This window comes from Anticarsia gemmatalis, chromosome 10 (genome assembly GCF_050436995.1).
Source record: "Anticarsia gemmatalis isolate Benzon Research Colony breed Stoneville strain chromosome 10, ilAntGemm2 primary, whole genome shotgun sequence".
NCBI classification, from domain to species: Eukaryota; Metazoa; Arthropoda; class Insecta; order Lepidoptera; family Erebidae; genus Anticarsia; species Anticarsia gemmatalis.
This window is the reverse complement of record NC_134754.1, coordinates 2157196-2185160: the sequence shown is the minus strand read 5'-3', so window position 1 is coordinate 2185160 and position 27965 is coordinate 2157196. Positions and strand designations below refer to the sequence as shown.

The 27965-nt window shown below is 35.3% G+C and overlaps 1 protein-coding gene across 2 annotated transcripts in view; it reads left to right on the top strand.

The window, feature by feature from the left end:
- Positions 1-27857, top strand: part of Sobp (Sine oculis-binding protein) — a 31536-nt gene extending 3679 nt beyond the window's left edge. The window contains exons 2-4 of one of the 2 annotated variants that reach the window (XM_076119433.1): positions 20621-20753; positions 25156-25334; positions 26304-27857. In XM_076119433.1, the coding sequence (XP_075975548.1) occupies positions 20621-20753; positions 25156-25334; positions 26304-27572 (1581 nt within the window). In that variant the 3' untranslated portion in view covers positions 27573-27857. Of the gene's footprint in view, positions 1-20620; positions 20754-25152; positions 25335-26303 lie in introns of both variants that reach the window. The other variant, XM_076119432.1, reaches the window with a different exon arrangement.
- Positions 27858-27965: the final 108 nt, after the last annotated feature.

Below are 27965 nucleotides of genomic sequence, written 5' to 3'. Positions count from 1 at the left end.
CACCGGGGCGCCAAAAGAAAAGTTACCTATGTTTTCTATAATCATGTCCGCTATACCATTGTTTAAAAAAAGTTTTAAGTTGACAACTTTCTGTCCTGTTTTTTAGTCTCAAATGATGGTTACCGATGATAGGTCAGAAGATAGTATACTTTTGAAGTAAACTTATAAAATTTAAATTTTCGCTTTAGAAAGCAATACATTTTAATGGAGAAGCAGTTTTTTTATACCTACTACTTACATAATTTCTATGAAAGCAATAGAGTGATTTTTTCTGCCATAACGCATTTTTCGTTGGCAACCAATTTAGAGCAAGGTACAAAGATCATGTATCATTATTTTACGTCAGCAATAATACGGCAGTTGAAACTTTGATCTAACATTAGGTAATAAGAATCTGGGGCATACCTCTTAACTAGGTAAATCGATTTAGCTGAATTACGCGATATTTTCGGACATAGGCGGGAGAACCGTTAAACGGCTCTCGTATTATTTTATAACTTGCTGTTACACGCTTAAAACCCATTCAATTATAATGTATTTTTTAAAAGCATTTAAAAGCAGATGTTCAACTGACTTTTTAAGCTTGAGATGGATTCTACAAAACTACATTCCGTATTATTTTTAGTATGTTTGATGTTAGATTTACTGAGACTACCCAATAATGTGAATCAAGAGATCAAAACATTATAAGCATAGTGTTATCCTCAATAGCCCTTTATTAAGGAGAGGGTAAGACGGACAGAACACTGCCCAACGAAAATAAGGATGGCTTTTTAGGAGTTTCAGTATTATAATCTCTGCCACTCGCCTACTCAATCACCCCTACAACCTACAAATTACAATTACATTTCTCTAAAACTAAATTCCCTTTTTCTACATGCTTTTATTTATCTTGTTACTTATTTTTGCATCTTTTTCTAAAATCTTAATGTACTTTCTTAAACGTTTTACCCGTATAATTTAAAATCCCCAACAATGCCGACTCTAAATCGTATCTATAATCTATGTTTGAGGGGGTGAATACCACCTCGCGGCACGGGAGGCGTGCGTGCACGTATCAGGTGAACGTCCACCATCACACACACCATAGACCTTAACACATAGCCATAAAGACTATAATCCTATAGCTAAACGGTACATATCACTTTGGAGGGGTGCAGTCCGATAAATCTAGCTCAGAGGTAGAATTTCTGAATCCGACTCATCTCTATCTAAGTGTGAGTGAATTACAATTTTAGAATTTTAATAGGGACGGGATATTTTTGGATTATTTTATTTTTGTGCTAGATGTATTTAGGATTCACGGTTTAGTGTATTGATAAGTTGCTGCGTGAGTAATACGCGTAACGCAATGAATGAAGCAAATCTAGTATTTTATCGTCTCTACTTCTCTAGTATTCGCTAAATTCATTATTTTTTGTAGCTAACTAGCTAAATCTGTGTTAGGAATATCAATTGATCCTTTTTTATCTTACTTACAAATCATTACTATATTATTATTAGAGGCCGTGGTTCTTTGTAAAGCTACTGATCAATCTTAAAATAAGGTAGACTTCTTTAGCTCTAGTTAAGTATCACAGAACCGAAATTTGTTTGTGCGTATAAATACAAAATAATATTCTGACACCATCGACACTTACACAAATAATAAACATGAAAAAAAAAAGTTCCGCTCTACAATATCTATGCCGAGGGGAAGTGTAACTTCCAAATGTTTATGGTACATCAATAAAACGGTTTTTACAACAGAAAAAGCGGTAAATTACGATTTATTATTATAAATAAAGCGTGTAAAACGTTCATAAAGACGTATTTCTAACGAGTGGTGACATAAAAACCGCGCGGTGTCGTGTTACCAAGATATTCGGTGTTGTCATGAAACACTTCAAACATTTACGATGTTTAAAATTACTCGGATCCTAAAAAAATGGGAAGTTCGTAAAAGTATGTGCGGTTTTTCATTCGTTTTATTTTCGATTTACATATTTACTTTATCAAAAATGTCGTAGGTACCAAAAGTAGGCTAACAAACAAAATAAATGAGAAGATTATTGAATAAGATTTTTCTTATTGGAATTAAAGTTTAGATTATAGTCTTAAAAACGCAATTGCTTCAACAATTAGAATTAGCCATACCTATCACTTTTAAACAAGTACCTTTATTTACTTGTTATGTAAAAAGTAAAGCTGGGTACAACTTTTATTTTTTGCCAATTCACAACAACATTATCTTTACAAGTTCGCCAAATTATACATTACTATTAACTTCAAATTAATACATTTTAACATAAAACCCACATAACCTTTTTCAGGCTTAAATTCCAAGTCCGAAAACTACCAAAACAAATCGACATACCAAAATATTTTAAAACGTAATAACAGCGATTACAAACACCCTTTAACAGAAATATGTAACACAATACAGTTGAATGATGTGTCTAGTAAATTCGGACGGGTCGCTTTTAGTCCAGTGTCGGCTTACAGCGGCTTCTCGGGTTACGACTTGACCGGACACCGCCGTGTGCCCTGTACATTGTCACTTGTACTGTTTTTAAATGTTTACAAATGTATTTTGGGTAATATTTGATAGATTGATCGGTATAGTTGCGGTTGAGAGGGTAAGCTTCGTAGTCTATCATTAGTTTGGGTTAAAAGTTGACTGATTGGATTAGAACTTAATCTACGGTCGACAGTATGCCCCTAAATGCTGTAGTAGAGATTCCAAGTTCGCTAATAAGCAAATATAAGTTATTAAACCCATAAAAATATTTTCTTTCATCCATGTTCAAAAGCTCATAAAAGTTACAAAACATTTTCCTATACCTAATTATAACAGATACTTTCAGAATAACTATTAAGTTTCACAAAATTAAAAGCGAAATATTACGATATCGATGAGGTATAATTAAAATATTTTTAATTATATAATTTGAGAACATCGGCGAGGTTACAATCGCTCGTTTTAATTATTGTAAGTTGTCGACACCCGACGCGCGGTATCGTCGTTAATTTTAGTGTAAAACGAGACGCGGTGTACCTCGCAGCCTGTGCCTGTGTGCGAAAAAAAAACAATAACATTTTTAATTATTGGTAAAATTCACATTCATAGCAGTTTCCTTGAATTTTATTTATTAATGTGCAAAATGTTGCGTGTAAATGTTTTGTATTTCAGTTTTCGTAGAACATCCGATGTGTGGATTGTGTTACTTCGATGTTGGATGAATAAACCGAATACGAGTCAAGAATATGACGTTTTAAATAATAAAATACAACGCATTTCCAACTATTGTGTGCAATATTTTATTAATAAAACAAATATCCAGGAATCATTTATTTAATGTGTTCGAGTAGCGTTAACAATTCAGTGTAAGTGTGTAAAAGTGGTGTGATCGCCAAGTTCCCAATTCCCAAACCCTTGGTCTGCACAAATTCAATTCTTGACTGAATCCTGACAATAGTGTGGATCCAGTAAATCCCGTTTTGCGGCACAAAACAGCGCGTGAGCGGAACCCTAAGCCCAGTTGTTGAACATGATCCCGTATAATTAATGCTCGTCTCAACTAAACCGGCCTGGCGTCATTTGACTCCATTTTGCGTCACAACCGAGCCGTCAGGCTGACGTTAATTTTCGTGTAACATGAACCGTCTGGCTTTACTACTTTTTACATCTATAGACTATAATCTATGACGTGTGTATGAAGTATCTGTTTGGTATCGGCTTTGTGGCGACGGGATAAAGGCTTTATCTAAACGTATTGTGTACCTATTAGTGGTACAATAGCTGTCATTAGTTTTGTTCTATAGGGTATAGTTGTACAGCCTAAGTAGGTCAATGATCTGCTTTACAACATTTATGAAAAATATTAATTTACTGTCGAAGTAAACTGATTTAAAGCCAGTTGAATGATACCTTAAATGCAATAGTAACAATTACTCAAGTTTCTTATGAGTGCAAAAATCCTTCGAATCCCATAAAACACTCAAAAAAGTAATCAGAAACTTAAGAGTTAAGATCATTTCGAAACAGCGTAACAAAGTAAACATAACTTAAACAATAATCTCAAATGATTAAAGATAATATTTACCGAAATCGTTTACATTATTTCCCGATCTTGAAAACAGTGCGTCCATGTTGTCATATCGTAAGGCGACACCGTTCGCGGCCACTCTACACCGTCGCATCGCACTCATATCTGGTAATCGGATACCACGGACTTGGCCGCGTTTTTTACTTTTTTTTTACCGCGCGCCCGTCAAGAATATTTGTTGAAATCCTTTGCCAATTTATAAAGTGAAACATTGTTGTGAAGCCCTTGTTTGTATTATAAATCATCGTGGTTTTATTATGATGGAATAATAAGGCGTTTATTTAGCGTTAGAAGGCCAACAAATATGAACTAGAACGCTTACTTTCAGTGATCAAGCAGAGTGGAGGAATAGCTATGAATTATTAATCGGAAGTCACTCATACACACACACACACACACACACACACACACACACACACACACACACACACACACACACACTCAGTCACAGAAGTCTTTCTTAAGTATTTCAAAATGTAGATGAGAGTAATTTTCTAATTGGTAAAACTAGCTACGAATATTTCATTTTGTTACCTCACATTCCCGGAAACCGACATTCTTTAAGAATGATTGTAAAATACAAACCACTGTAAAACCATAAATTCTTTTATACCATCCGTTAGGACTTTCTAGATCCGCAGACTTATTTATAGCCATCAAAACTGAATCGTATTTAAAAGAAATCGAATAGTTTTATTTGAAACCAATAAATAACTTTCAATTCTGCATAATTTTGTGATCAATCCGAAAATAGTCTCTAAGTATTATTTCTTAAAGATATCAAATGACAAAACTGACTTTAGTATCTAATAATTCAGCGTTCAAAATTATGTGACGATGAACGATAAATGTTGATATCCGTGCGAATTGGAAATAAGGGAATGGAATTTTATTAATGGACTGATTTCTCCATAGCTACTCGGCTGTCAACCGTTGATAGACGCAGGTAATCGCTCAACTAGAGGATAGCCAGAAACAACGACTGTATAAGGAGTTTGGAAGTCTAGGAGTCTAAGATCTTTCTGCACAGAGGTGGTACCAGAACAATTCTAAAAAAGCTGCAAATCGTTGCGGATTTCTTGGATGTAACTCAGGTGTAAGGCGCGAAGTATTCTGTTGCAGTTTTCCTCGTATGAACATCGGCAAAGTGGGCTGCATTACAGCCTTTGTTCCAGCTGTCCAGCCTTTCTCTGTAAATCTGTGTTGTTTTTGCTAGGAAACTGAGGAGTGATTTTCTTACAGAATTAGCTTTAAAATCGAAGACAATTGTTAATTGTTTCCGGTCCATATTCCGATGAGTTATCAGCATTGTAAATGACCAAGTCGCGACACTGCTCACTCCTAGATCTTAATCATATATGAGCTGGCTGTACCTTTTATTCTAAATACAATACCACTTTTTGCAAATATATAGCACTAGTTCTGGATAACGATAACTTGACTCGTGAAAAATCAAAGCAGCATTCATGCATCTCATTCATGATAACTACAGGCCAATACAATACTAAACTGCGATCGGTCTTGATATTTTTAGAGGCAAAATATTCAGCAAGACTTTCTCATTCACCAGCTACTTATTACTGGGAACGAATGTCAGACGCCCTTGACACTTCGTAATGAGTGAAATCATCGCGTTTATAATAAACACTGTATTATTCTCACTGAAACTCACTCCTCACTCACTTGTGTGCGTTACGTCATGCGGGGAACCCGTCATAACGCCATGTGATGCCAAAGAATGTGGGTACTTATATAATGTTTATAATTCTTCTGTCTGAGAACATTTTAAGCGCAATTATATACGTAAGATTAAACGGGTTCCTGAAAAATGTCCTACGCTACTGAAGAACTTAAAAGTTTATATAGCCTGTAGGACCAAAGTAAACATCGCCGACCATTTATTTAGTAGATACTTGCGGAAATGTTAAAAAAGAGTAAGTAAATATAATAATTTGTAATTTGTGTGTTAATTAAATAATTTGTGAAATAAACTAGGCACGTAAAGGAGAATCTAATCTACAGCGTTTATTTTTAAATCAATTTTGCGAAGTGCTTAAATAAACTCGGGTTTCCGATTAGTAGAGTTATACATGTGAATGAATATAACAAAGAACTTAATGGTAAGAGAAAAACTAAGACATAAAAGTCTAGCTAAAGAATTATGCAGGCCTAGGTTTATTGTCCTAACCTAGGTCTTTTGTTGGTAGTAGTAGTCTTATGTTGGTATGTAAAAAAATAAAATGGATATAAAGTCCTCCCTTGTTCGGAGACCCTTGTGGTGTCAGACCCGTGTGGTGGAGCACTGGGACAGCAATGAGTTAAAAAAAATATGTGAGTGTAGAGCTATTTCAAACAAGTTATCTTTCATATAAAACAATCAATACGCGTCCACTAATAAACAACATTGCACAGGTTTTTAACATCTCTTTATTAAGGTACTTAAAATCAAATCACAAATTGGTTGCTATATAAGACGGTTAATTTGCTAAAGGCGTTCGTCTCAGTTTCCTTGAAGTAAGTGGCGCATAGTTAGAGCATACTTGAAGCATAGCTGTGGGGACATTGGCACTGCAGCTTCTAAATATGGTTCATTGATTGCGAACTCTTGCCTAGAATCAGCCATATATATGTATCAACTAATGCTCAAATAACTTAGACGGAATGTAATTGGGTGTTTGGTAAATGCTATTTGAAAAATATTACTGAAAATAATTTAAGCATTATCATCATCATCATCACTGGCATGTTCTATTGTGATGATTCAAGTGGCATACCTTTTTCTTCTTTTATTCTTTAAAAAAGAATTACTCCAGTACTAAGAACTGCTCTTGTGTCACGGGGACTTTGACAAACATATTATACAAACAACGGACACAAAGTACAATCAGACCCGAAACAATGATATTATTTGTGGATCGCACAAATTATTGTCCCGTGTGGGAATCGAACCCACAACCTCCCGACACAACAATAGTAGTGGCGTGGCGACCTAAACCACTGCGCCACGCAGACGTTAGACAGAAGACTTATTTGTATTAATTTGTAACGAAGAAACATCTTCGTAATTATAATTTGCATTCAATTAAATTACCGTTTCTGAACGCTAGGTTGTAAAACAGACCCGAGTTACCACTTTCAGTATATTTTTGTTTCAGTCAATGTCCAGTTGTATTATAGGAAGCCGTTGCTTTCAATACAATGATAAAGTACACTGGAAATGTAGTTAAAAGTATCTTCAAACTTCTACAACACTAATAATTAATTAGTGAGATTTTCTGTCCGTCTGTGTACATTAAGTTGATAACAATCATACCTATAATTTGTCTCAATAATCATAACTGAAACATGATATTTGACTTCGATACTTTGTTATAGACTTGCAGCTATTCTTATAAATCTGTTTACAAACAGAAAACCGACTCCCACAAACATATTGTTTTTGTTATAAAGAGTAGCTTCATTATTATTTGTTTGTAATTTGAGGTTTAAAATTGCCGCTGCTGCTGATTACCTATTGGTGTAGTACTAAAGCGATCTAAGTTCTATCGTGAGAAAGGGTTAAATACATACGGTTTGTATGTATTCTTCTGTTATATAATAATTATAAAAAGTGACATCGCTTTTACGTTTCAAAGAATGGCCTTTACTGTAGTTTTGTAGCAAAAGTTCTATCTTATGGAAACTATACTTTCGTGTGGTGTTTGTGTTTTATAGTGCCACGGTGCTCTATTATTATCGTTTATTTAGGGAATCTTTATCCTAATACAAACAAAACTATAACAAGTATTTAGTAGAGAGTCGCACGCCTTGCTATTTTGCTGGTACAATTTAATTATGAGCCAACAAATGAAGTGGCGAGCACAACAAATGTGGAGCCAAAAAGCATCTAATTTTCATGTCAAAATAAAAGCACAAAAAAGCTGTAACTATTCTGTAGAGTAATTAAACAATTCTGTCACAATTAGACGTTGGCACAGCGTTGTTTTACAAAGGAGCGTTCAGAATGCGCGGCTCGCGAGTGTTGCCAGCTGAAACGAGTTTTCCCCGAAAGTGTGGCGTTCCGTTCTCGCATGACCAAAACAGTCGGGTGCCATACTCTCGGGTTGCCAGAAGAGCATTGCACGGCAACCCGACACTCTCTTTGTTTCGTACCCAGACGTTATAATGAGAAACATGTGAAACATAATCGATCTACGGTTATCGGAGACGTAATATTACGCCGCTCGCTTTTGTTCGCTCCGCGTTCGTACGCTTTGTGTTTTCTATTGCGATGATAGGGTTTTATTTTGAGCCGCGCTTGTGGGAAACTATGCACCGTATGTGTCTGAAACTAAATAAACTATTGATGGATTATAAATGTGTAACATAATAACGTTCGATCGGCTTGAGGTTTTAATAACGTTGACTTGTGAAGGAATGAACTGGAACTTATTTTCGCCATGATTTACGATTTGAACACAATAAACATTGTCGTTGTTCACGAGTCATGACCTACCGTAACGAAATGTGTTATTGGCTCTTCTTACAAAACTTTTACAATTCAATGTAGCTAGTTGACAACTTGGGCTATGTTGGTTTATTTTATTGTTAACTTGTGAACTCGTAAATACTATTGCCTAAAGGATTTTTTTGTTTAATATTTAAAATGTTGTAGTAATAACAACATTTTAAATGTGAAACTCTTCGTGTTTCAGCGATGAGGACTGATATTTAGTAGTAGAGATAATAGATTCAAGTGCAATCTCATCTTCAATAAATGTTTGAGAAAGTAGTGCTTACAATGGTTGTTGTGTATATGAGCGAAGTCATTCCTCTTGTTATTGCACAAATTAACATAACAAACGTACACTTGAAAGCTCATGATATGCCCACCCGCGCTCAACAGTTATAGAATCCAAGCGTTCTATTCCCGGCTCGAGTACTTAGTACTTACTAACTATGTAATTATAGAGACTGTTAGCTTTTAACCGACTGATTTAGACAACGATTCTGCAAGACTAATTATATACATTATACAATACTGCGAAATTTCCAAAGTAAAAATAATTAAACGCAATTGTTCTTGAGCCCGGAGTTCAACCCGATACCGCGTGTTTTGCAGTTACAGTTTTCATTACTTCAATCACTAAGGTATACATAATTAAATGCAGATCACTTTTTAACCCATTCTGCTAGTTTTCACATACAATAATATAATAAGAAATGTTATTTTGCATCTTCTAAATAGGTCCTAACCATATAATTCCTTGTAAAGTTTTTGGTAATCTCATCATTCGGAGACCTTCATTTACAGCAGGAAGTGATGACAAAATACCTGGTCACTATTACCCAACAATGTGCTGAACAAACAGTCAAATTTCCGACAGACCCTTCTAATAAACATGTGCGGGGACTCCCGTGAAATCGCAACGTGGTTTCTGACTTTCATAACATCCTTGAGAACAAAACTCTTTGAAACAAAACTTTATACCTCCCATTGACTATTGAAAACGCGTTTTATGAAACACGTAAAATGTTTTCTTATATCAAAATACGTACGTAGTCTAAACTTTCTTCTACACCGTTCTTAAATGTTTGTAAAATGACATTATGATTTTTTTTATTGTGGATAGCTTTTCGTATACCATGTGTCACTTGCCTAAGGGCTCCTACAAACAGTGCCGGTGGCATGGCCGCCGTGGGTAAAGGATGCTACACACAAGCCGCCGGCACTGTGTGTAAGAGCCCGTACGCGGCTGGCCGGCATCACTTGTTCCTAGCATTCGAGCGGTAATGCTGGGTATTGACAGCTACGCACGGCTTGTGCCGGTGGCATTGCCGCCGGCATGTATGTAGTGAGCAGCCATAACGTAATGTAGCAGCCATAACGTAAAAAGTCCTCCGGATTTATCTCTTATGCATGCCGTAAAACGGCCATTAATAAAGCTAATAATCCCATTGTAAGATTCCTGTCTCCTCCAGTAATAAGAGGGGAGTCTAGGCCTAAGTCCACCATCCAAAAATATGAAGTGAACCAAATGGTTTCTAAGTAGTAAGTAGACGGTGTACATACCGCGATACATCATCTGGTCGTCATAAAAATCATTTGTGTGCCTTTACGTCATATTATTTGGGTCACACAGAGCAATGTGTTTCGTCCATATTACAAAATCTTTTGTGAGAACTACACGTGTACTTGTATCGGTTTTAAGAAGATGAGATATTTTTTCCCTTTTTGACAATTAAGTAGCCGATGCGTTTTAGTGGGATTGATGTAGCAGATTTTGAAGGGACAAGACAATAAGAGCTATCACTTTGCCCAATTTCACTTGATTACCTCAGCTAACCAGTTTTGTCTTGAAACAGCAAAAACTGTCAGTAATTCGTATTTATGACATCATACCTCAACAAAATCATATCAATCTACCAACAAATCAAAATGTTAATTTCATAATCACCAATAAACCTCAGCAAAGCCTAATACTAAATAAATATGGTGAAATATGTACATTTTCCGTGTGACGTTCATATTTGTTTCAACGTACATTAGCACTGCGATCGTTTTACACGGCATTAGGTAAATTATAAGCTCCACTAGTCGCTGAAACACGATATGTTTGCAGTCAGTGCCGTCTCGGCTTCGCTGCCACAGACTAGCTGGATACAGTAGGACAAAAATTTATTTATTACTCTACGTATTGGGATTTATTAGGCTTTTATAAGTCACTGGCAAATCAACGTATAATGAAGATTAGTAATCCTCCCTTGAGTGGCACAGTCGGTAAAAAAGAATGGCGTGCACTTAGTTTACCGGCTTAAATCATTACGATGTCAAATAAGTGTTTTTCTCGGTAGATTTGAAATAACATCGAAGAAATCGAAAATTTTTACTTGAAATTTGATAGTATCTTTACAGTTAAAGTTATTACAAGGTACTAGATTTTATAAACTCAATGAGAATGAGGTAAAGGTTATTGACTTATGATGCAATATAGATATACATGTATTGCCCGTATTGACAAAAAATCATCACGGTTATTTTGTGCTTGAGTGTCAGACATTACGGTCATAACGTGCAAAGGCGCAATATTTAACGAGTTCCAAAAACTCAGACTTACTAAAGACGTGATAAAAGACATAAGACCGAAACCCGGACCTTCACCAGTTAAAAATCGTTTGAAAACATTAAACTCAAAGGTATCACATTCATTTTAAATTCAGTAGCTATCATGTTTCATACAAGAGCTACCGAATAACAGTTAAATTGTAATTTACATCGCTATAGACACACAAATCTCTCTCTTAATTCTCCTTCTAAGTTTTAATGGTCAATATTTGACACCTCATATGTTAAAAGCACAAAATAATAATAATTTTATTGAACAACTTTGCATAATGTTCAGAATTAATTTATACGATGACAACATTATTTTACGGTTTCACTTTGACATATTAATACTATTAAAATACGCGTAATGTGTTCATTGAAACATATCCAAGTTCAGATTTCCTCATTCCACGGAAAACTATGTAATGCCATTAATTTATGTCATGTTTTAGTTTACACACTGTCTCGCTAGTTCTATTTGATGGGAATTGGCTTCCAACGACATTATACTATTCTAAGATTAAGATAATAATAATATTATTTGCAGATAGTCGCAAATTAAATCGCAAAACTTTTTGAAATTAGCTGTTTGTGTCTATTGCATTTTACTGGAATTTTAAATTAGAGGCTCCTTCCAGAAGCTATTAAAAAGAAATGCATCGATTATTGAAAATTTAAGCCGAAAATCTGTCGATCTGTCACGCTATTACACACAAATAGCTAGACTGCTATTTATTTTTCGGACGGAGATGGTTAAAGTCCAGTTCAAACACATGTTGATTTGACCATTCTGAAAAAAAAAAATTACCCTCATGCAGAGATAAGCGGAACAGCAAAATAGTAGACAAAAAAGGTCAAAAGCGACTAAAATCTGAAAATAAGGCTTTTTTTAATTAACTTCTTTAAATAACGCTTTATTTTTGAACGCTTAGCAAGGTATCAAAATCAAGCTTTGTTTTACTAAAATATTTATAAATGTTCAAAGTTCCTCTCTGATTTCACACGATACATATCGAAACTCAACACCGATACTTATTAAGCGCGCTTTCATTTTAAATAAAAATATCGAATTTCTTAAATATAAAATGTAAAACTTTGGTTATTTGTTTTAATATGTAAATACTTTCAAAATATGAGCGGTATCGGGTGACGCGCGTATGAGTACAAATTAGCGTGCGACTAAAACGGCAACGTACCTAATAAAAATTTTAAGTAAGGTTAAATAAAAATTAAACGTATAGCGTTTAATTTTTATTTAACCTTCAGGCTTTTCTTTCAAAATTTTAAGGAATCTAGATTATCATAGTCATTATATATCAAACTAATCTTTTTCAGCTTTAGAGATTTTCTTATTTCGTTTTCTATATGCCCGTTCATTCTGGACTTTTTATTATTTATTAAACCCAGCTCCGAACTAGTATTAAATAGTCATTCATGATTCTGGTTATAGTTTATGTTCGTGTCCCTTGTAACGCATAACCAGCCTTTTGACCAGGTTCATTCAATGACTCTACATCCAATAACTCTTATCTACACGACATTTCTTGCAATAATTACGTTCAGGAGTCTTAGCATTTAATTCACTTCAAAATAGTAAAACTCTTTTATTTTCCGCACTGTAAAACGTTATTCTGTGATCTAACTGGTCGGCCCTAATGAATGACGCGCTCGGGAGGACGCCGGTGACATGATAGCTCCGTAGGTTTGATTAGTTCTTTGTACCGCGCGTCCACGCGTCCGTGCGTCCACACGCCGCGTCCACGCGTCCACGCGTCCAGCGGTCACTGGGTCAAGGAGTATCGCAGAAATAAACCTCCGTCCTTTGTTATACGTAAGGATTATAATAGTGCGTTATATACCAATTAGATTATTATGTGATTGGAATTTCTATTGAATTAAATCATCGAAAAAAAATATCTTATCTTAGTTCCCGTATTCTAAAATAATAAACATGCATAAGCTTTCGAATTGCATGATTATTATATTAGGGAACTAAATTAATTTTACCATGGAATGGCTGACTTTAATTGCATGACAGACTGTTAGCCTGTGACCATGGCGAGCACAACCTGCGCCGAAACGTCTAGTATTCTGAGGTAAAATGCGTGTAAGTATATAAATGAAAAATCTGTAGTTAATAATTGAGATTTAATTTCTAGGGTAAAACGGCAAGAATCTCAGAGCATTCTCTGTTTAATTGTCTGACTAGTAGTGACTCTACAATTTTAGAGTCGCAATCACAATTGGACATGATCACGGAGCGGCTTATTATAAAGTATGCGTCTAAATCTTATCACATACAAAAATTCAGGAATTAAAAATAAAAGTGAAATACATGAGTAAGAATATTTTCTATTTAAAAAAACATATTTTTATGTAGTTGCATTTTACTAAACCGTTTATTACTTACTATGACATGTACTAAACACATTATGTAATCAAATATACGGTAATGTAATATGCTTCACTCTTGAAATAAAACTTGTGTTCGAGGAACATTACTACGGCTGTATAAAGTTTCAAATACACATAAAACGTTTGACAAGCTATATTTCTTGAGGAGCTACCGAGTTCAGCGGTGCCTAAGATAAATTATGTGATTACTATGATTTAACATGTTATGTCATAAGCAATATCTTTTATAGTAGGTATGTACTAGAATAACATGGATTTGAAAAGTACTAGTTATGTTACAAATTTCTTTGTGTAATTTTGCAGAGACAGTTAGATGTAGGTAAATAGTAGCTAAAGTAACATTCTCAAAAGCTTTCTGCTTTTTCACAGCAGAAATAAAGATGTCCGGATATTTCAAACCGATCATTCAGTAGTTTAGTTCGAATTACTGAAAATGTTATTAGGAGATCGAATTTTGATATTTACGTTCCAAAAAGTTTCAAAGAAATTTCCTTAATTTTTTCGCTGTGTGCAATACCCGCGCGGTCCTTAACGCACTAAAGCAATCCATGTGAATAATTGTCTGCTTTTAAGACTTTCCGTTATAAGTAAAAACTACTCTACCATACATAAAAACACTAAAGAACAGGGTCATATCCAGTCATATCAATCACCAGGGTAGGTGACCAATGACAATAAGAAGAAAAATAAAAATAGAATACGGCAACAAATACAGTCGAGAACAAAAGTCAATTGTTGTCATTTAAATTGCATAAACCAATGTCTTCTAATCTTGCTAAAGTGTACTTATTTCCCAAGTGCTCGTAATCCGGTTAAAAGCAGATTTATTCTGGCATTGATGTAAAGTAGTCTGGATAAAGAATTCGAGGTTCGCGACATTGTTTCAACAATTTAACTTTATAGTGCTGTTTAATAGCTATTTACAATGAAGAAATTATCTTTAAGTAAGCGAATAAAGATGCATATTGATGGTTATTGCTGTTCAGCTTTTAAAAAGGTTTGTTTCAGAAGTTGTTTCGTAAGACTTTCTTTTATTGAATGTTAATACTTATTTGTAGAGGTTTTTATTATAATCATCATCATAATCATCATAGTGGGCCTGTATTCTATTGCAGATGATTAAGGTGTCGTCAGGTAGAATAAGTGCACTTTCGTCTGTGACTCATTTACGGCAAATTTATGTAAAACCAATAAGATTGAGATGCCTTATAATTTTAATTAAATTATCACTACTACATTAATACAATCGTCTTTGCGTACGGATAAATTAGGCCACATCAAAGCAAATAGCAAAAGCATATCAAATGAAGAAACATAATAGCAGTATATTTCCTTCATTCTATTGAAAAACAAACACAAATTTCTCGGTAATTACAAGTCTAATCAGCAATGTTCGATACTCGTATAACAAACAAGTTTCAATTGCATGCAATAAAGACTCCATGCAACAGTTTGAACGTACAAGTTTTCTGCTCTGGCAACACCGTGCGTAGGTCGCCCGGTGTCGTGTTACGAACGCTCCTAAATTTACCTTAGCCAAGCTACCGCCATTAAAAGCATTTATGTTATATTGGATATCACAATATTATCGACATGCCGGGATTGGGTTACATACGACCGCGCTTTGACCGCCAGTCTTTGTGATCTTTTGTGAATTATGTCTGTGTAAACCTGCCCACTGACAAGGACGAAAATCTAGGTTGGGAGCTGGGACGCTTTCGGATTATGGGGAATTACTTATTACGTATTAGATTCTTTGTCACGGAATTTTACATTTTTATTCTTAACGGATTTATTAAACGCAGAAAAAGTTTGCAACTTCTGATAAGAATCAAAAACATAAATATTCAAACTAGTCAAAATATTGTCGTAGACTTAAAATTAGGTCTATTAATATAACCTTAATTACTTACATTTGTGTACTTACGTGTATCTAAGAATTTGATCAATTATTTATTAAATCTTCGTCAGACCCGTGTCACTCTGACCACTGGGTCAGTGTACTGTCCTGTCCAGACCATAGAGTTGAAGAGATGGTGGTAGTTTGTTTAAAAAAAACAAACAAGGTCTTACAATCATATTCTTTTTAAAACAATATTACCTAAGTCTTGACGATTTTAAAAAACAGTCCTATGTAATTCAAATATTGATTAATCTATTATTAATGTGTTTAGATATAGAGCTCAGAGCTTTTGTATTAGAGTCGAATAGGATGCAGCTAGATCTTCATGTATTTACCTATTAGTATGTATGTTCAGTGTTCACAACACGTATTCCGTTACCATTGTCCTAGAGTGAAATGGATTCCTCTTATGCGAAGCCAACTGAGAACGGACTGAAAGCGGCTGAACATCGGATTACAATTAAACTGAATTCTATTTACTGTTTCCAGATATGTTTATGATTTAAATTCTACGTATTGATATTATTTCTACAGTAAACACACAGAAAAAATCGTTTACTTACTCATGCATCTACAAATACCACTTCCGACTGTCTAGTTTTTTTCAATATGTTTTCTTTTGTATTTTTTTTTATGTAGCTCAAGCGTTTTCCAAAACTTCTACGACTTAGCATTTCTTCATGGTAGAAAAAATAACTCATAGTTTTTCTGTCTCTCCTAAAATCGTCAATGTAATTTGCTTCTTATGAAATGAAGAGACTTACATTCACATGAATAAGAAACTATGACTATTGATCACTTATCATTGGATTGTCACCCTAACGAAATAAAAATTGAAAAGCAGCAAAGTAGATATTCACAAATACATAAAGCTTACAAATCTATCTCTAACAATCACAAAACATAAAACAATCACATACTAATTATTCGATTGTAATCCTAACGAAAATATTGAAACCAGCTAAGTAAGCACAAGCAAATACACAAAGTTTACAAATCTATAAATCTATCCCTACAACACAAACCAACTACAAACCAAATCAGTAAAGAGCCCAAAACAACAGCCTTACCATACTCAACGTTAATTAATCGAACTGGCCGGTAAAGTTACAACGCCTAATTAATATTTCGCTGTAAAGATACATGAATATCCAACATCATGCATTTACTAAATGTTGAATAATGGTCGTTCAGTTTTACGTACGTTCCTTGCTGCAGGTGCGTTGAGAGTATCGTGTTTGAACCGATGATAATTATAACGCAATGCAACACTGACTGTACGGTGGCTGCCAGTAAATCGAAACGCGAAAGCTTCGTACGTCCAATGTGTGCGTTTCATCATTATTTATTAGACTCGTATTGTTCTAGTTTGTGTTTTAGAATTTAATTGTTACATTAATTGGTGTAATGTAGATGTGATTAATGTATTGTTATGCGTTATTGCATATTACTTTTTGTTTAATTATGTTAGAAATCTGTTTATTTTTAAAATAGTTTAACGTTTTTTATTAATTTTGAACAGTTTATCGTGGCCATCCAAATCCAAGCAAATAAAATTGTTTTCTGAAACCTATAATACTAGTGTACCAAGTTTAGTTTAAGTCGGTACTTTTTCCGATCTTAATAAATTCAGGTTTAAGTTAACCCAGGACTTTCTGTTAATGACAGCCGTGAGCGAACTACCCTACTACTGCGTCATTCGCGGCGCTACCTCAAAAAGGACTTAACGGTTTATAAAGGTGCTTACAGTTTCGTAATTAAGGTTTTATACAAGCAATAGAAGCAGAAGCTAATATCTGGGGTCAAAGCATGCTATTAGGTAATTGATCAAGCAGCTAATCTCAAGATCTGAGTGTAATGTAAACTCCTGGGAACACGGTAATTTCAGCTGCGACTAAGTTGCATAATATGGTTAATTGTTTACTTAATCTTAGTGGGAGTTCCTTGTTAGGATTGTCTTGATTCGTCATAAATAATGTTGTTAAAGGTTTGATGTAGCGATCAATAAGTCAATAAAATTTGATAGTTTAGACTGATTTTTTACTAGACAATTTCCTTATGGGAAGTCCGCTTTATATAACCTTTTTTCTTGTGGATAAGTTACACTGATTGGAGGATGAGTACTGTACAAAATCGAAACCTAAGTATCACATCGAAAATGGAAGCGGACATCGTAATTTTTTGTCAGTGTGTTCAAAAAAGCGATTACTTACTTGTTACATATGGCGAGTAAGTTAAGTCTACTAACATTGAGCTTTAACTAACACGACATACTCTTTATTCATCAAATGTTTGTTCAAAGTTGACCACAGAAAAAGCTAATTTTTTTAGACAATAAAGTGTGGAAAATTAAATTCAAACTTGCATAGGTATAGGTAGTGAACGCGTCTAGTCACAACACAAACCCGTACATTTTCAACGGACCTAGCTTTCTTTCTGTAACTAGAGCCCAATTATCTTAGCCGTTGACTGGTCATCTTGTGTTGAAATATTAGCCGTCTACAGGACGCTGTCAGCAAAGGCTTGCAAGGATTAATTAAAACCAGGTTATTTTGATACTCGTGTGTCAAAGGTATATGGTTTCAAGCCGTAATGAAGGCATCTTGTATGTACGATGTAGGATGAAAGTGAGGTTTGTCGCATGCTCACAGCTTTTAGTGAACGATATTTGTTTTCATTTTACTATGTTGTGAGCTTTTAATGATTTGTTTATACATATATGCTTGTGAATTATTTATTTGAAAAATCATATTTTCAATTCGGCTCATCATTATCGATCCATGCGGATTGTTTGGATTGTCTCTGTGGCAGCAGTGTACCTGACTGCTGATCATGAGGCCTCGGGTTCGATTCCCTGATCTTTTCTAATTTATATTAAAATATTTTTAATACCGGGAGTTGATATATGACAATAGGCTTGCACCCTATTACTGGGACTTACATGGATAATGGCGAAATACAAGTCTATTTCATACACTTCTGCCTGATTTGTTGTACTTATTGGAACCATATACCAAAAAAACTTACTATACGTATAACACTGTATGGAGTCCAAAATTAGGGACAGTAGATAAGTAGGTACCATCCAAAAATGTACATCGTAGATTATCACTTATTGCTTTACATTATATGTATACTTCATGGACTCATTGATTTAAAACATTTTCGGAAATCTTACTACAATTTATTTTAAAACTGCAGCGTTTCTCAAGAGGACCACTAATTCCTTTAAGTTGACCAGTCAGTAAATACTATGTAATAGATAGTTGACATTTCCGTCCTGTAAGCCAATACCTTCAGTCTCGATATCTCTCCGATAAGGATCGGTTTCTGCTATGACTTATTTCGAACCAACTTTCTTTCCTGCACATAAACTTATGATACAAATTGGTTTGATTTTTATCTAGGGTGTAAGATCATAATTTTAGTGCTAGATTTGAATAAGAGTAGCTTTCAATACAAATAACATGAGCAGAACAAAGCGAGATTATTCTTAGGGTTTATTTAAATATTTGATTAAGATACGCAATACGGTTTAATGATAGTAGAGCATTGAGCTAAAGAACACGGTATCTCTTTTGTATTAAATAATAGTATTACTTTTGATTGCTTCAATGGTCTTTGAACAAAAATTGTGTGTAAAAAATATTTTTTCGTGTATACTTCATACACTCTATCAAACCTGTTATTGGTTTAGACAGAGGTGAATGAAATACATACATCCACGTTTCGCTATTAAATCTAATTTACTTTTAAAATATTGATACTTTTGAATGAATTTCTTGTCTTCTAAATTATCTATAAATATCTTAATACTTTTGCTATAAATAAACATAAATTGTAAATACGTATAGTATATATTTAGATACCTTATATGTTAGTCTAAAACGTTTTATACGGTCTTCGACCGTGCGCTATTTTCACGTTTCAATGAATCATGTTTCATATCCGGAAAAGTTTTCATAAAAACATTATGGAAAGGGTCTGTAATTTTGCGGATGAGTTAGACTTATGGGTTAGGATAGATAAATATCGCTTTCTCTCGTTCTAAATATTTTTCAAAAGGAACTATATTTTAACGTTCTATTGAAAGATTTTCTTTGCATTCGTAAAATAAAGTACTTTTAAATGTCGCTGGGCGGATGTTTGAATTAACAATCGTATTTTTACTTTCATCACTAGTTTTTCAGTACCTAATAAAAACCTAACTACAAGCCACGAGGTTGCCAAATAGAACTAATAAACGAATTTTGATGAATGATTAAGAACTTTTATCGCGATTCCTAGCGTTTACGACACACGAACAAAATGCTGATACAATATGACACCGCGCTGTTTTTTAGGGCTCCTTACCTAAACGGTAAAAACGAAACTTACTATTCCTCCGCTGTCTATCCGCCTGCCACCAGGCTGTATCTCATAAACCGTCAAAGCTAGGAAGCTGAAATTTTCACAAATTATGTTGCTGCTAGAAAAAAATACCAACCATTTAAAAAATGAATAAATATTATGGGGGGTACCCATACAATACACGTGTATTTGATTTTTATTTATCAATATTAATTTTCTATTATAGACGATATACAGAACCCTTCGTGCGCGAGTCCGACTCGCTTATGGCCGGTTTTTTTTTAAGTGACACAGATACCTCTTGCGTTATGCCTTGTTGTTAAAAGTGGACGTTTTGTATATCCATAACAATTTATTAACGCGATCTCTGGCAGTAATGTCGACTGTAAGCAGGTCATCAGCGGCTCGTTTTATTTTATATAAATCGTGTTTTATTTAAAATTCGGCGTTAAAATAGCTGGATATTTCTGGACGCTGAGAGTACGTTATCATTATAATACGAAAATCACGGGAATTTTATGAACAACAGACCTTTTCTTGATGAAAGAAGTTTAGCTCAGTTCAGTTTAGCAGTTCAGCTAAAGCTGGGCTATTCAGTATTTGTTGCATATAGTAAGATAGGTACTTTTTAAAACAAAAAAAATACGCTTCTTGATATCGCGTCGTGCAATGGAGTTTAATAGAAAGGTTTTTTAAATACCACTTACAATACAATAACAATTCTTAGGACGTGAGTCATTAATTAACAAAATACTTATGTGTTTGTTTTATTTTCAGGATTACGCAGAAACAGCAATGAATGAGCTATTAGGCTGGTACGGCTATGAGCGACTGGAGCTACGACGATGGGCAGCGTCTCGAGCCCGTGACGCCTCCAGCCCAGAACAGACCAGCGAACAGAAGAATAAAGGTAAATGATTAATTATTTATTCGGAAAAATCTACGGATTATAGCATAGCTTGATTCTACAGCTGCTGCTGACCTACAGTCTCAACTGAACTGTAGCTTGTTTCAGACAGATTATAAGAAAATCGATATCGGACAGCACGTTACTCCGTTAATTCTTAGTGTACTGTCGTAACATCACTGAAAGACATCTTGGAGAGTCAAAATCAAATGTCTGAAGAATCTGAATTAGTTTATAAACTAAAAAAAACCTAAAGAACTAGTTCGGAGTCCACGTATAGATTTTTTTACTCAGCAATAGTATTTTAAGTGCATATACTTATGTAGTTTGTGCAACTTAGTTGTTAAAGATACGACAAATACCTAAGGAATAGATTCGTTATTATCAGCCAGGTTTCTTAAAAGAAAATAACCAATGTATATCGTTAAACGGGATGACACCGTGCACATAACATCGCAAACATGTGCCGCATCATCTAACTGGTTTTGTTGTCTTTTCCCATGTCTCAAATATCAAATGAAATCGATAGCCAGCGGAGTCAGATGACCGCTTGATGGCCAATGATAAATCATACAAATGACTCATTATTCATTGTTTAATTGGCAAAGAAAGATTGTAATCATATCGAAAAGTTTTAAACTACTTTTTGAGGTCGGTACCCTCATACAAAGTTTCGTTTACCAACCTTTGCAAAAGTATGAATTGTTTAGATAACCTATTCATAGTTAAAAGCGTTTTAAATATACATTTAATATTCTTGCGTAGAAACAATATACAACATTTACTTTATGATACACAAAGCCACCTGCTACATGCGTATTACGAGTAGTATAGTCTATCTAATAAGCTCCGTATCAATTACTACTTTATATTCAGTTTCTCTTGGACTATAATGAAATATGAAATTCGAACAAATCATATTGAATTTCTAAGAAACCGAACCCTGTTCCCGTTGCAGCTGTACTTCTACGAATAGACGCGTTTCCGAACGCAACCCTCGCGCGCTTTCATGATAAAAATGGCGGTAAAACGAACTAACAGCGTGACGCCGCTGATTTTAATCTAATTCCTCTATTATTGAGTTTAATAAACTCATTTTCTCGGAACCCCTTATATTTATGAAGTGTGATACTACTAAAATAACGATAAATCAGATTTAACGTTACTACGAAATGCGATAAAGATCGCTGAGCAACAAACATGTACACTGAAAGCTTTGTAAACGTTATAGGTAGTACATCGATGGCAGCAAACGAACATTATTTACAAATTTGATACCGCAAAGCCGGTTTACTATTCCTAATGAACGCCCGCGAGTACGTTGTATAAACAGGTACCTATGTAGGTGTGCCGCAAGTGAAAATGTAGAACTTTGTGGTTAAATTGTGATGATTAGGAATGTATTACGTTACAATATAACGTTACATACACGCGTCAATTTAGCACGAAATAGCACTCCGTCGAGATATTCTAGTAAATATATTATTCATGAGTATAATTACTAAAGTATCGTTTACAAAGAACAATGTGTACTTAGTTATTTGTTTTAGAGTCTGTTTTATGCCTTGTCAAGTTACAAAACAGTTTGTTTATCTAAAAACGTGTTAAGTCAAAGGTAAAGCTTTGGGGACTCTCAAGGAGTATCTAAAGATAAAGAATTACTGACATTTTCTAGGATAATGACCAGGGTAGGAATGCATGTGGTTTTAAAAATGATAAGCTTTGTAAAAAAGCGATGTTACAAACAGACAACAATTTTGTCTGTTTGTAACATCGCTTTCATATTTAGGTATAAAGTCATATTTAGGTCAACTGAGGAAAGAACATTTTCCTCAATCGGGAACAGAACAATCAATCTGTTTATAGAATAAATTCTTTTAGTACCAACTCGGTAATCATTAACTCTACATAATTTAAAACCGCTTTAGATCTACATTACAAATTCCCAAAATACCGGCCTTTCCTTTTCCCAATCAAATAAAAGTTATCTTCTGAAACTCAGTAATAAATGTCTCAAATTATCTTCGGAAACCATTGAAAAATCGTTAGTTTTCCATTACCTTATCGTCGTATCGAAGAAAGGAAATTAATAAGTAACGAGCATTTATTGTTCCTGTTTAAATGAATCGCAGTAATGAGAAAGCCAGTGTAGTGTTTCATTTTTTCTCTATTCAATATCATTCACCAATTAATTGGAGATGGATACCCGAGACCTGGCGTTTTCAGAAAACATTTTTTATTATTCTGTAAACACGATATTCCCTGTTGCAGCTTTCAGTTTGTTCAATTAGCCAGACTTGCTGGTTACATTTTTTATCGGATTGGATTTAATAATGGCCGAAATGGAGGCTCTTTTCCCGGCGTTACGAATGAGTAATATATTTTTAAAGGGATATTAGTTTTCATGTGATAATTAATGTTTTCCTTTAACAATGGATATTCTGTTGTGAGTAGTTCACAGTAAAGTTCATTTATTTTTGTGCTGTTACGTTTACTAGCTGTAGGTAAATTGCAGTTACGAAATATTTTGTTACTTTGTTATTTAGTGCTAGAAAAAGGTTTTTTGAGAGTCGGTACTTAAGCCGGACGAGAATTTTACGAGGCGATTGAATAGACAATCAAATAACATTAGATCAAAATATTTTTAAGCGCCTTACAATTGAAGCTAGCTATTCGTATATTAGACATAAGGTATGGGCTTGTAGTCTATAAAATTAAACATCTTATTTTAGACAGCTTAGTTTAGACAAGTGTTACGAGCTGCCGGCACTCGTCGCGTCGGTTAAAGAATAAACGCGATTTAAACCGATCACATGCTTTTCCTACTTAGGTAGGTACTTTAACTAATTAGATAGCTGCAGCTTAGTTCAACATAAATAAGTAGGTATTTGTGATTATTCGCATATGCTCTGACTGATTTTTTTTTAAGACCGTCAGAGCATAGAAATTCTTCAATGTTTTCGTTAGTTAAACGGCCAGATCGGCACATATAGCCATAAGGCCATAAGGGCTAGCAAGAATCAAAGGTTATATGCATTGTCTAATAACTAGAAAGCCGAAGTGCTATTCAGTTTGATGTCTCTTTAAGGTTGCTTATTAATGTAGTTAAGATTAAGTTAGATTTCAATTATGGGCCTTACATTAAATGTAAAAATCCCTTTATAAATTAAGGAAAAAAAACTAGCAAGAAACTTTTACCTCACACTTTAGCAACGTTCCGTTGACGAAATTTAAGTCTATTCGAAAAGAACAAAACAACTTTTAGTCTCAATTTACTTCAGTTAGATCGTCAGTTATCAAGTGTGCGTGGGTGTTTAGCTGTGAAACCTAGCCGGTCGTTATTCGTTTGTTTATACAACGCCATCTGTTATGTCCGAAGTAAACTTGAGGCGCTTCAGAAATACATCTATCAGTGTGACAAATACTCGGTGCTGCAGTACTCCGATAGAGAACAATGTTGCAATGAACTTTTTTTTTTTTTTTTTTTTTTTTTTTTTTTTTTTTTTTTTTAAAAGACAACTCCCGCACTAAGAATTGCTCTTGTGTCGCGGGGACTTTTACAAACATACAAACAACGGACACAAAGCACAACCAGACCCGAAACAATTATTTGTGGATCGCACAAATAATTGCTCCGTGTGGGAATCGAACCCACGACCTCCCGATGCAGTGGTATCGGCGTGGTGACCTAAACCACTGCGCCACGGAGGCAGTCTATATAATCGATAATATCGACTTTATCTAGCGTATATCGCTTAAATGTCAAACTGTAGGCGTTTGACATTTAAATTTTAACTATCTGTAAAGATTTATACGGAAACTATTATAATATCCATTCTATACTTACCTACAATAAATTATGAACTGTACCAACATGAGGTTAATCCTTTTACGTGTAAGCATTTGAGATCTTAAAGAGCCATGAAAATTAAATGTTTTCGTAGATTTCATAAGACAATCAACCACCAAGATGATAAAGGAATTAAAAATAAACGGTGTCCGTGGCGAAGTGATTGAGATGGTCACCCCGCGCAGAGCAAAGAATCGGTTGCTTCGATTTCCACTCGGAAGATATAATTGTAATAAAGACACAAATATAGCATTTTGGGGTTTGATTTATGTAGGTACTTTATTGTGACGACATTGGTAGGTATGTTCTTATAAGGCCCCACAATACAATGTAAGTATTATTCCTACATACATAATATCACGACTGTATACCCGAATGTTTAAGAAATACACCCGTATGAAATTCGCCATTCACAATGATAATCAGGGGCGAGCCTACGGTGTTATACCCTGCACGTTATCAAACTCCGTACTACTCTTGAAAATAATCTAATGTAAACGGAAAAAGTAAAGAAAATATAATTTTCTTAACCATTTTTCCTTTCTTCTTCAGCAGACGAATGTTCTTGGTGCAATAAGAGCATCACAAGCGAGGGTGGTGCCCTGCAGCAGGCAGGCGCTACGTTCTGCTCGGAGCTGTGCTTCAGTCAGTCTCGGAGAGCTAACTTCAAGCGAGCCAAGACCTGCGACTGGTGCCGGCATGTGCGGCATACTGTGGCTTATGTGGACTTTCAGGTGAGGAAGAACAACTTTTCAGAATTATAATGTCTGTTGTGACTGCCTCAATCGCACAGTGGATTAGATCGCCCCGCCGGTACCATTGCTCGAGAGGTCATCGATTTGTTCGATCCAGAAATAATTGTGCCGGTTGTACTTTGTGTTCGTTGTTTGTATGCTTGTAAAAGTCCCGAGTAATATAGAAGTACAACGCGGGAGATGTCTTTAAAAAAAATCTTGAGGGATTTTGTCCCCTTGACATTCCTCTATCTGTTTAAAGTTCAATAACACTACCTTTGGCACTAATAAAAAAAAATGCATTGTTTGTTGTCCAATGGTCTCCACGCGACTATAATACGCCAGATGAAATGGACTCATTTCCCACCCAAACAATTATTTGTTTAAACTTGTTGATATTATGCTATACCCGTAGTTTGTAATCTCCGAACACGAGACCGACAACTTGTCTTAATAAAAATAATACTTGGGATTTAGACATTAAATGCCTAATGCAAATACCTCAGTTTGATTTAGTTTTGATTATTGCTAGATGACTAATAAATTATCTGAACATAGTATAAATTTGACTCAGTTCAATGCTGATTGAAAAACTCGTAATACTAATAATAGTAGGATTCCTGAAGGTTATCAAACATAGTGACGTCAAAGTTTACGATTAGAAAAGTTGTAATAATAACAAACAAATCCCAAATTAACTTCGAGTTGGGAGAACGGGATCTTCTTTGTTTTATGATTAAAAGAGTTATAATATAAAACCTAAGTACTTGGAGATATTTGTACCCATCACCAATCATAGAATTAAGAGAACGGTACCAAGTATCAACACAAACGTATTCGCGACATTAGACTCCCTTTGCAATCGCACTCAAATAAGTATAGTCTACATTAGAAACGGTTAGAAAGGTTTTATGTCGTAGCGACTAATACATTCAGCCAGAAATTAATAAAATGTTTATCTAATTCCAGGATGGTGCCACACAGCTGCAGTTTTGCTCAGACAAATGTCTGAACCAATACAAGATGCACATCTTCTGCCGAGAGACACAAGCCCACCTCGATCTCAACCCGCACCTGGTCAACGCGTCTTCATCATCCAACCTCATCACCCCGGAGTTATGGCTCAAGAACTGCAAAAGCCGTTCAGCATCTCCGACCTCAGAGCGATCAGGTTCACCAAACCCTGAAGCACCCAACAAACCAGCTAACCCCGAAAAGACAGAAGCGCAAAAGACTCAGACCAGATCTCCTCTTCCACTGATAACTATTGCTCCAACAGCTAAGCTGATGAAGCAAAAGCGTCCCTCCGAGGAGTCAACACCATTACAGAAGTCACCCGAGACAAAAAAAGACACAAGGAACACTAAAATGAATTTACGAAAGCGGAGGACATCAAAGTGTTCAGCCACAGTCACTTCGCAGACTGTTCGGCAAAGGACCGCTACTCCAAAAGCTCAAGATCTTCGACTGTGCAGTCCTTCAGATGGGTCTTCACCAGCATCAACTATCGGAAACGCGATACATTCGCCACCGCACCCTATGAACCCACACCCTCCCGCGCCTCCGTTTCCCACTAATCCTATGTTTTCTATGCCGCCTCCAATGTTCATGGATAATCACGACCCACGGCACGCGCACATGTTTCCACCACGACTGAACTTCATGCCGCGGCCTGGCATCCCTCTAGAGAGGCCTCGACTGCCCCCGCCACTGAGCTTCCCTCCGCCTATGCAAGGCCAGGCCCCACCGGTAACAGTATTAGTCCCTTACCCGGTAATTCTCCCGATACCTCTCCCAATTCCTATTCCGATCCCATTTTCCGCATTTGTTCAAGCTCACTGTGCGAACAAAGTGAAAACTGAAGCTAAAACTGAAGACGTAGAAGGGCCGTTAGACTTTACGATGAACAGTGACAAAAAGAAAGACGAGGAACCAGTGCCATGTAACACTGAACCAGTTCCGGAGCCGCCCCCACCCGCCAGCCCAGTCAGTGAACAAAATAATGACCGGATAGAAGAAGAAAAATTGGATACCGAAATCAACGATACAGGAAATCCTGAACAAACTCTTCCAAAGTTTAAAATCACTAGACTGGGTAACAAGATGGCGAAAATAGTTGCCAAGAGCCGAGAGCCGTCAGAATCGACCCGACCGTTGAGAAAGCGGCGAAGACTGGTGGAAGTCGCCACTGACGACGAAGCGCTCATTCCAAAGACAAGAAAAATAGTCGAAGTTTAAACGTAGAACTCCAAATAATCTCATTAGCCTCCGATACATATCACAAACGCATGATAATCAGAACAGAGTTCATTAATCTTACAGATTTGCTAGTCTTAGTTTTAAGATACAATTAAAACTTTAATGTTATAGGTATTAGGGCGCACTGTAAATGTGATATTAGTAACTTATTACTTCAATGTATGTAAAATAAAAACTACTACTCTTATTGTTTTGTTTCATTATTTTTGTGTACGATATCAGTATGTTTATTAGTATATGATAAGTACCTAATCCCTGAAATGAAATGTACAAAAACACTCTTATCTGTGTTGAAAGTGATGGAGAGCCTATCACCAAAACAAACGTAGTCTTGACCGATAGAGGTTGTCATGTACGCAGTATGTACCAGTA